Source organism: Neopelma chrysocephalum, unplaced genomic scaffold (assembly GCF_003984885.1).
Source record: "Neopelma chrysocephalum unplaced genomic scaffold, ASM398488v2 Primary Assembly neopelma1_105, whole genome shotgun sequence".
Taxonomy (NCBI): domain Eukaryota; kingdom Metazoa; phylum Chordata; class Aves; order Passeriformes; family Pipridae; genus Neopelma; species Neopelma chrysocephalum.
The window spans coordinates 893,754-903,608 of record NW_020897769.1 but is presented as its reverse complement, the minus strand read 5'-3'; the positions used below and the strand labels follow the sequence as shown (position 1 = coordinate 903,608).

At 59.2% G+C, this 9,855-nt stretch overlaps 1 protein-coding gene across 3 annotated transcripts in view; it reads right to left on the bottom strand.

Annotated features, from left to right (window-relative positions):
- Window positions 1-1,818: 1,818 nt before the first annotated feature.
- Window positions 1,819-9,855, bottom strand: part of SPRY3 (sprouty RTK signaling antagonist 3) — a 10,402-nt gene continuing 2,365 nt past the window's right edge. The window contains exons 1-2 of one of the 3 annotated variants that reach the window (XM_027696120.1): window positions 9,793-9,840; window positions 1,819-6,035 (exon numbers count right to left, since the gene is read on the bottom strand). In XM_027696120.1, coding sequence (XP_027551921.1) covers window positions 5,068-5,988 — 921 coding nt within the window. In that variant the 5' untranslated portion in view covers window positions 5,989-6,035; window positions 9,793-9,840 and the 3' untranslated portion in view covers window positions 1,819-5,067. Of the gene's footprint in view, window positions 6,036-9,581; window positions 9,661-9,792; window positions 9,841-9,855 lie in introns of those variants that run through there. The other 2 variants (XM_027696121.1, XM_027696122.1) reach the window with 2 other exon arrangements.

Sequence of the window (9,855 nt, the reverse complement as noted above, 5' to 3'; positions counted from 1 at the left end):
GAGGGAATGGATGGGGATGGGGAGAGAGGGAGGGGAAGGGGGACAGGGGCTCTGCAGGGAAGGCGGGAACCAGCTCTGGGATGATCACACACCTTGGGACAGAGGGCTGAGAACCCTCCTCTCCCAGGGCCCAGGTCTCCAGGGGGGGTTTGGTCCAGCCCTTTGGGGTGCAGCAGGAGAGAGACTCACCAGGAAACCTCGCCCCGCTTCCCCTCTGCCCCACGGAGGTGTGTGATCTCTAACCATCCACCCAACATCCCACTTCTGCCTGCAGTCCCCTCCAAGGGGACCAGAGACCCTGGATTCTACCCTCAGGGGATTCTTCTGCAATGCCACCCCAAGCAGAACAGATTCCACCTGCACAAGCTCCCAGCTTGACTCTGGGAGAGTTTGCAGGAGATCCCGATGCTCGTGGGACAATCCCCCCAAGCAGACTGAGCCCCAAGAGGTTCCAGCTCAGGTTTGGCCCACCTGGGCCAGGTGTGTCCAGCTGCTGGGAGCATCCTGCAGGCCTGGGCTCCACGGGCTCCTTGGAGGAGGCAAGCCTGAGCTGGATCCTGTTAGAGACCAAGGATGGGCTTTGGGATGGGGGCACAGCCCTTATCACATGCTGATCACAAACATCAGACCTTCCACTGCCTGAAGACCTCCCAGGTTTTTTCCAGGCTAAAAACACCCAAAGGCCAGAGACAGAGGGAACTAACAGGGGTGCTGGGAATGGCGAGTTTGGGGCACAGTGGGCTCCTTCCCTGTGCAAATCCCACAGCAGCTCCCCTCACTCCTGGCTCATCCCTCTCTATTAAGGACCACTCTTACCCCTCCACCAGGAGAGTTCAGGAGCTGGGATGGAAGGGAGACTCCAGCCTGGTTCCCATGACCCCTCACCTGTGCTGGGACTGATTTGCCAGTGGGGAAGGAGGGGAGTGGGACCAAGGGAAGCCAGGAAAAAACCCCAGCAGAACCTCTTGTGTGGATGGAGCTTTGGAGGTCTGGATGGGGAGAGGAGCAGGGGGAGCTCAGGTCCCGCTCAGCAGCTCCTGCCTCCTGCTCCTTTGGCACCTGAATCTCTTTCTGTCTGCATCTGCCCACAGCCCTGCACATTCCCTGGCAAAGGAGCCCACGACCAGCAGAGACACAGAGCACAGAAATGTTCCCTCACAAAGCGGATCCATCCCTGTGGGAGAGCAGAGGGCTCGACATGTGACACTCCCAAAAGAAAACCAAAAAAGACACGTCAGGACAGAGAGAAACCCCAACTGCCGGGACAAGCAGCTGCAAACAAACACCCAGAGCAGATGTGATCTGACTCACTGAGGGTGGGGCAGGAAAGGGGCTCACAACCCCAACCAGAACCAGAGTCCTCTCTGCAGGCAAACCAAACCGTCTGGCAGCCGGAGGTGGGGAGGGAGCAGGATGGATCTGGTCAGAAGATGTTAGGAAAAGCTCAGGGAAAGAATACGAGGCTGCTCACAGCTTTCCCCACAGCAGATGAGCTCAGTGAACCAGAGCTGGCCTCCTCTGGAGAGCTTCTGGCACATCCCAACTTCTGCCTGCTGAAAGCAAGGCAGGGGAGCGTGCTGAGGGCTGCAGGTGGAGCAGGGAGCACTAACCCAGGTGAAGGCACCTGCCCCCACAGCTCTGAACTCCTGCAGCCCCTGAAAGTCCTGCCTGTAGCTTTGTGTCTGCCCTCAGTCAAACCAAAGCTGGTCTGACAGCCCTCAGGGCCCATCTGGGGCTCTCCTCCTCCCCGGATCAAAGAATCGTGGAATCATTTAGGTTGGAAAAGCCCTCAAAGACCATTGAGTCCAACCGTCCCCCAGCACTGCCAAGCCCACCACTAAACCATGTCCCCAAGTGCCACATCTACATGGCTTTTAAATTCCTCCCTTCCTACATGTCCAATATTTCATAAAATATATCTCACAGGTTTGTCATTTCTTGGAGATGAGACATTCCAGAGCCCTGGCCGTGCTCCTCATCCTCACCCAGGCCGTGGCACCGTTCCCTGGTAGAAATGGGGCTTCTGCACTGACCCAGAAAAAGCCCATTAGGTGGAAGGCTTCTGGCAGGCGTCCTGGCCTCCCACCAATTCCTGAAGGTAAATGTGCTGCAAGAGCCGCGCCAAGCAAAGCTGGCTCCGGGGAGCTGATCCATGGACAGCCATCTCCTCATCCCCCAGCTCCAGCACCTGGGGGAGGTCACCCCGCACTCGCATGACTTGGGAGGCCGTGAAAATGATGAAGCTTCACATGTTGAGTCATTCCACCATCAGGAGAGGAAGCAATGAATTGCAAAGATACAGAGGTGGTAACTAAATTTACGAGTGGGATCCGTTTAAAAAGGAGGAGGAAAAAAAAAAATCAAAGTAGAGCAAGTTGGAAAATTCTGTTCATTAGTTCTCTTTAAAAAGTTTCAATGAACTGTTTCACATTCTCATTCAAGGGAGACAGTTCCTCCAATCCACAGTGAAAAGGGGACCTTTCTTCCCTAAAAATATTTTCTGTTTTTTAGGAAGAAGGAGTTTAATCAGCACCAATAGAAGAGCGAATCAAGCCTTCCAAAGGAAGGTGCCTCTTGGTGGAAGGCCCTCTCCCCAACATGGCTTGGAAGCGGGGAGCCAAGCAATTACTGGCATATGGATAAATACATTGGCAACATGTTTAATATCTGCTGCCACACGGCCTGATCTGAGGGGGGTTCACACTCCTACAGGGCATCCTCTGAGAAGGTCATGGCTTTAAAATCCAAATAATCCCAGATTTCAGGGGTGGCCTCAGGGGATGTGGGGCCCTCTTCCTTCCTAATGCCAGGAGATCCTTCTGTGTCCCAGAGCATCGTCCTGAGATCTCCCCAGCTTAGGGAAGCAGGCTGTCCATCTTTGGCCAGATCTTTCCACATCACCCCTCAGGGGCTGGGTGAAATCAGGACGAGGATTTCGCTCATGTCCATAACATTCTCCAGGTGCAAACTTCCCACCAGGAATGGGACTCATCCCCCCTTCCACGGGGAACCTCAAGTTCAATGTTTGGGTGCCATTTGAGTCAAGGGAGTGAGGCACTGCCAGCGCAGAATTTCATGAATAATGCTTCCAAACGGGATGAATCACTCCCTGGATCCGCTTTTCCCTGCAACAGAGGGAGCTTCGATCCTCCATGGTTTTCAGACAGCAAATGGATGGAAAGAGGAATCCCACCGTGAAGAGTCCACCTCTGCCTCCCCCCACAGCCAGCACTGAATCCCACCCCCTCACTGCAGAGCAGACCCTCCTGGACAATCCATACACCTGCCTTTCCCCCTCTCCCGACGACCTAGGAACTAAGGGTCTAGGATTAGCAATAAACAGACCGGGAAATCATCTTTGCCACCATGTGCAAGTGTACCAGGAAGCCAAACCTTGCACCTGGCACCATTCACAGCAGTATCATGAATATTATTAGCAAGAGACCTACCCATCCTAACGTTATATCTATATGTACAAAAATAGATCCACAGAACTCTACGGAAAGAGGTGGCTGGGAGGAGGTGACGGGCGAGCCCAGGGTGCAGGGTCTTGGGGAAGCCAGGGGATGTGTTGCATGTATTTCTCCAGGGGAACCATTCGCTTCTCTCTGTGCTCACACACCTCAGGGGAGAGGCAGGCAGGCAGAGCTGAGCTCCAGGCCACCATCCCAGCTCCAAACTTCCCTGCACGGTGCCAGTGGGGTCACAACGGGGAGCTGGCGCCGTGTGGAGATGGGGCTGAGCTCAGGACCAGGAGGAGCCCTCCAACCACAGCAACCAGTCGGGCTTATTATCATCCCAGCAAGGGAACACAAAGCCCTGACCCGGATTCGGGTGTCCGTCTGCTCTGCAGATGGCCCAGCCCCAGGGCTTGGTCCAGACCCGCTCCCGGTTGTCCACGCAGAACCCTCAGCAGGGTGAGGACTTAAATAGAACATCTGCAGGGAGGGAAGATCGGAGTCCCCAGTTTTGACACCCCCTCGTGCTCTCCATGTCCTCCAGCCCGAAGCAGGGTGACAGAAGCCCCTGTTTGGGAGTCCCCGGAGCAGTGGCTGCTGACAGTTGACTTTGCCACGCGCTTTTTTAAAGTGAATTCAGTGCTGGTGGAAGGTACCAGATCGGGATTCAAGCACGGAGCCGGTGCCTGCGGCATCTGCTCGGTGGTGGGATGGAGCCAGGCGGCAGCTCCCACCCCAGGCAGCCCTCCAAGGCCTGGAGAAATGAATGGCAATTTCCAACCAGCTCCTTGTTCTCAGCCAAATCCCAGAGGGGACCTTTCCCTCGCTGCAGTCGGGCAGGAGCGAGTGGGCTGGGCTGCCTCCGATAGCTCCTTCCCCTGCCAGAAGGTTTCTAAAGCTTCCCACACCTTCCCTTCCTCTTTGAGACAGAAAAACACGGTGCCACCTCATTTTGGAGCTCGCTCACTTCTCCCAGCAGCTCCCAAGCTGGGAGGGAAGGCGCTGCCACCAGTGAAACCCCACAGCATGCCAGCCCCTTGGGAAAGGGGACCTACAGCCACCTGAGAGGAGAAAGGCCACCCATGGAAAGTGCTGGAGAGGGAGAAAGAGTGAGAGGAGGTGGTCTGGCTCCCGGGTGGCTCTTGCACAGGGGATACATTGGCTGCCTCTTTCCCCCATGGAGAAAGACCACACTGTGGGGCAGCTCCTAAACCTGCTGAGACCAGAATCCTGAGGGCCCCCTGGTTGCCCTTCCCATGAGGGCAGAGTCCCAAAGACCCTCTGGGTCGCCTTTCCCTGTGGGATACAGCCAGGGAGGGCACCCACAGCTCGCTCTGCCTCTCCTGTCCCTCTCCCACATGTGCAAAACCACTGCTACCCCCAGCTCGGTGCCAGTTCCCCCGGCCACCCAGCCAGGGTGTCACGAAGCCTGGGAGACCCTCAGCTCACCCGTCTCATTCCCAGAAGGTGATGGTGGGTAAGGGGGAGCACTGCAGTGTGGAGGGAGCCGAGGGAGGAAGGGGATGGAGGAGAGAGGAGGAGGAGAAGGAGGAGGAGGAGGAGGAGTGGGAGGAAGAGGAACAAAGCCTGCTTCTCCTCGCCGGGAGGGTCATACCGGCTTGTCCAGCGTTTTGGGGAAGGGCGTGCCGCTGGACGAGGAGATCTTCCTGCAGACCGTGTTGGTGTGGCTCTGGCAGCGGCAGCCGGGTCGTTTGAGGCCGTCATAACCCCGCTGGCAAAGTTTGAGGCACCCCAGGGTGGGAAAGTAGCAGCAGAGGCAGGGCATGAGGAGGGAGAGGAAGCTCATGGCGGCCCAGCGGGCGCAGCAGGACCCCGGCCCGCAGGAGCAGGGGTCGTCGGCGCAGGTGTCCTCGTCGTCGGTGGAGCAGTGGTAGAAGAGCCCCTTGACGCAGCAGAGGCAGGTCCCGTAGTCGAGGAGGCTCTCGGGGGAGCAGAGGCAGCGCTGGTTGCAGAGCCAGCAGGAGGGCAGGCTGCGGGCGGCCGTGCACCGCGCGCACTTGCAGCGCCCGCACTCCTCGCAGATGAAGAGGTGGCCGCTGTGCAGGGTGGGCTTCTCCGAGCCCCCCTTCAGCGGCGACTCCTCCGCCTTCAGCTCGCCGGCGCGGGGCTGCGTCCGGATGAGGGAGTGCCCGGAGTGGGAGGGCGTCAGGCTGCTCAGGAGGCGCTGGTCGGAGGCGGTGGTGCTTTGGGAGACCGAGCTGGCCGTGCTGGAATGGCTCAGGTGTGGCTGCAAAGGCGGCATCTGGTGCTGTTGGCTGTGGCTGCGGTGCAGGTCCTGGAAGGTGGAAGACGCCAGGCGGTCCTGGGACCACTCCTGCTTGTGCGGTGGCTGGGCCAGGGAGGGGTTGGAGCGGGCTTGCTGGAAGCAGGCCGCCGGTCTCTCCACGTAGTTGTTGCTGGCACGGATGGAGCGGATTTGGTCAATGGACAGGACCTGCTGGAAGTCCTCAGCGGGTGGGTCCATCGTCTCGTCACAGCTGAGTTCAGCCACACTGGAAGAGAGCTGCATTTCCAGGAGCCAGGAGACCCTGCGGCATCAGGGCACATCTAAAAATCCTAAAGGATGGGGTGGGAAGAGAGAAAATATTCCTGTTACATTTTACAACAGATCCATTCATCTAATCCTGAACCAGTTTGGATTGGAAGGGACTTTAAAGCTCATCCTGTTCCAAGCCCCTGCCATGGGCAGGGATGCCTTCCACTAGACTAAACCAATAGGCAAACGCTGGCTGGAGAGCTCAGAACAAAAGGATTTCCAACAATCAGATCCAGAGTACTTTTGCTCCTGGGAACACTTAGACTGGACGCATCCTAAGGGCAAAGGGCCGTCGGATCTGCCTCTCAAACCCAGCAGGCACAGTGTCTCCCCACGCTTTTGAGCCTCTCATGGCATTCCAGAGGATTTTCCACCCCTCCCCAGCACCTCCCTCTCCTTCCCCAGGGACACATTGCTGGCCCTCTCTAGAGGAGGTGAAACGGGAAGCGGTGACTTTTCCAGAGACATGACAGAACTGAGAATGTCATCTCACTCAGAGAAGGTTTGGGGTTCCCAACACACCCGAGCAGCCTCCTGCTGCCATTCCCTGCACACCCTGGGAGCACTGGGATGGGGGACGCAAACAGAATTAATTTTATGCAGCAGCAGTGACAAATCAGAATAATGGAATCACGGAATCATTAAGGCTGGAAAAGCCCTCTAAGATCATCAAGTCCAACCATCAACCCAGCATCACCACCACGTCCACCACTGAACCATGTCCTCACGTGCCACATTCACACATTTTTTGAACACTTCCAGGGATGAAACTGCAACTAATTGCAACAAATGAGCCCTACACTTGCCCACAGACAGGACTATCCCACCGACTCCGAGTCCTGGTGGACTGCAGCATCCCGTTATCCCATCCACAGCCCGGGAGCCAATTTGCTCCCATCGGGAGCACCGAGAAGGGCAGGTTTCCCTTTAACCCCAGCAGAGACACGAGGGAATGCAGCTTTGGCAGCAGGCAAGCCCCATCCTGCCCCTCACACTGCTGCCATGCCCTTTGCTGCTGTTTTCAGGAAATGGCACTTCCTGAGTCGGCAGCGCTGGCAGCAGAACCCGCTGTGTCCAGGAGTGTCAGCACCTTTGAGGGATGTGGGATGGGACAGGGAGGACCTCCATGTTCCACAGCTCCCCTTCATGGCAGGTTCGATCCCATGGCATCAGCTCCATCACCAAGCCCTCGTCTGCCAGACCTCACCACCAGCACCGGGGTGAACCCTCCACGGGACTGGGAGAAGGGCAGGTGGGCACAGGGCTGCCACCCAGACAGCTCCTGGCCCTTGGGAGGGAGGGAGGGAGCGAGGGAGACACAAATCACCCACTCCTGCGGCCTGGAGCTACCCTGGAGTGCCCCAAGAACAGACACCACTTGTTTCATGCCAGAGCCCAGCCACAAGCTCTCTCCAGCTCTTCCAGCCCAGATTTCCATATTGAACACCCGCTTCCCGTGCACAGCCAGCTTCCCCAGGACATTCTCCTCTGGCAGATCAAAGGAGTGATCCCTCAGTGACACGGATATTGTCGCGGTGCCCGGCCCCGCAGGAAGACGCTGTTCCAGGAGGAAGCTCCCTCCGGCGCTGCCCACGGTCAGCAGGACGGGGCGGCCGCGGCAGCCGCCGCTTTCAAGTAGGTGAAGGGGCCACAGGTAGAATCTGCTCATGCAGCAGAGAGAGGCAGAGGGAAGATTGATTTTCATTAGCTCGGCTGACCTTGAGGAGCAGGGAAAAGCAAAGGCAACTTACTTTGACTGTTCAAGCAAGATCTCGTCTCTCCCATCCCCCTCCCCGGAAAGAAAAAGTGGCTGATTGGCTCAAATTTGGGGTTTTCCTGCACACGGAGCCCACCTGCCGCCCGCTCCACGTGATCCCCCATCCAGGGAGATGCAGACAGTGAGGAGTCGCTCGCCCAGGACACCCCCAAGTGATTTGGACACCCGTTTCTTTCGTAGCAATACCAAGTGAATTAGGAGGGCACGGCTCACCCAGGGTAGGTTTGTGAGCACCTGGTCGGGATGGGAACAGACCAGAGGCAAATCTCTCGTGAGCTGTCACCTGCTGCCACCGAGCTCCTCACCTGGGAAGGTCTTACTAAAGCACAGGCTGGTGACCTGAAGCCCCTCAGACCCCTGAATCTCAGCCTGCAGCTGGGACCACACAGAGGAGAGCAGGGAGAAGCCTCGGTGCATTCCCACGTCCCTCGTGCCCGGATCCCATCGTGGAGGGGGATCATTCAAGGGACGATGCTGGTTTTCACACGGGCAGCAGCTGCTCACACCTGGGTATCCGTCCCTGCTCACCTGGGCTGTGGCAGTACCTGGGCATTCAGACGTGGCCAGCGAGACCCCTGTGAGGGTTCTGGGGGGCTTGAACCTCGGGGAGACACAAAGGGAGAGAGAGAGAGGCAGCAGAGGGTCCCACTGTGACAGAGCCAGCGGAGCTGGGAGATAAAGACCAGCCAAAGGGCTGATCCAGTCCAGGTGTCCCCAGTCCTCTGCAACACCTGGAGCTCAGGAGACACGAGGAGACCCATGAGCCAGGCTCGGGTGGGAGGGACACTGTGAGGAGGAATCGAGCCCTGGGGACATGGGCAGAGAGAGGAGCTGCCTGTCGGCCGTGCAGCGCCGGGCACTCAGGATCTGGGCTCAGGGCTCAGACACAGCATCCCGGGAAAGACAGATCCTGGAAGCACCCCCAGCACTGGACCGGGGCCCCAACACCCCCAGACCTGTGATTCCCATGTACAGGGTCAGATATGGACCCAGACTCACTGGCTGGAGGGAGGCAAATGTCCCTCCAGGAACCAAGAGGATCTGTGGGTCCTCCGCAGGGACTTAATGACCAGAGATGGGACCCCACTTCTTCCTCCTTCCCCACCCCATGATAGCCCAATGCCCCCCACTCGCTCCCAGCTCTCCCTGCTCCAGCCCGATCCCAGGGCTGCAAACAGTCTATATCCCAGCCCCACTGTGCCGAGCATCCCCGGGGCTCTGCTGCGCCCCTCCCTGCCTACCTGCCAGGCTGGGGGGGCCCGGTGCGGCGTTCCCCCAGCCTCCTCCTGCTCCTCACACCCTGCCTGCCCGGCGGGCATGCCAGCCCCGGAAACAGGGCCAGCTTTATGGCCGCCACCAGCCCCAAACATATAAAGTTCGTGTGATAATGGGCCGGAGGAGGGATCGTAAAAGCAAATGATTTACAGGCTGGAGGTGGATGCGAGCCGGGGGCGAGCGGCTCAGGGCGCCAGGTGGGAGAAAAGGGACCCCCTTGCCCTGTCTGGGTGCTGCGGGGAGGAGCAGGATGGTGGGGGGAGGCTGAGCCCCCAGCCCCACTCGGCACGCAGTCCACGCGGGGCTCGGACCCGGACCTGTCCCGCAGCCCCTCCACTCACACAGCCCGGACATCTCCAGGACCTGTGAGCACCGCTGTGCCCGCAGCCCGCTTGTGTGCAGGACACCCCACGCGTGGCTCTGACCCACACCCAGCCCCACCACGCACACCCCACGCGTGTCCAGGACCCCAACCCCCCCACCGCACGGAACCTCTGTTTCGTTGCACACTCACAGCCCCTGCGCATCCGAGGGACCGCGCGTCCCTTCAGCAAACAGCCCACGCGTGGTCCAGGACCCTCCATCCCCACCGCTCACGCGTGCTCGGGACCCCTCGCCCCCCTCGGCCCGCGCGTGTCCCCCCGCCGCGCAGCCCACCCGCGCCCCCCGCGCCGCGTTCCGCCGCCGTCCCGCAGCCCACGCGCGTCCGCGCCGGGCGGACTCACCGCGCTGCCGCCGCCGCTGCTGCCGCCGGTCCATCCGCCCGCGGAGCCCGAGCGCGGCGGGGG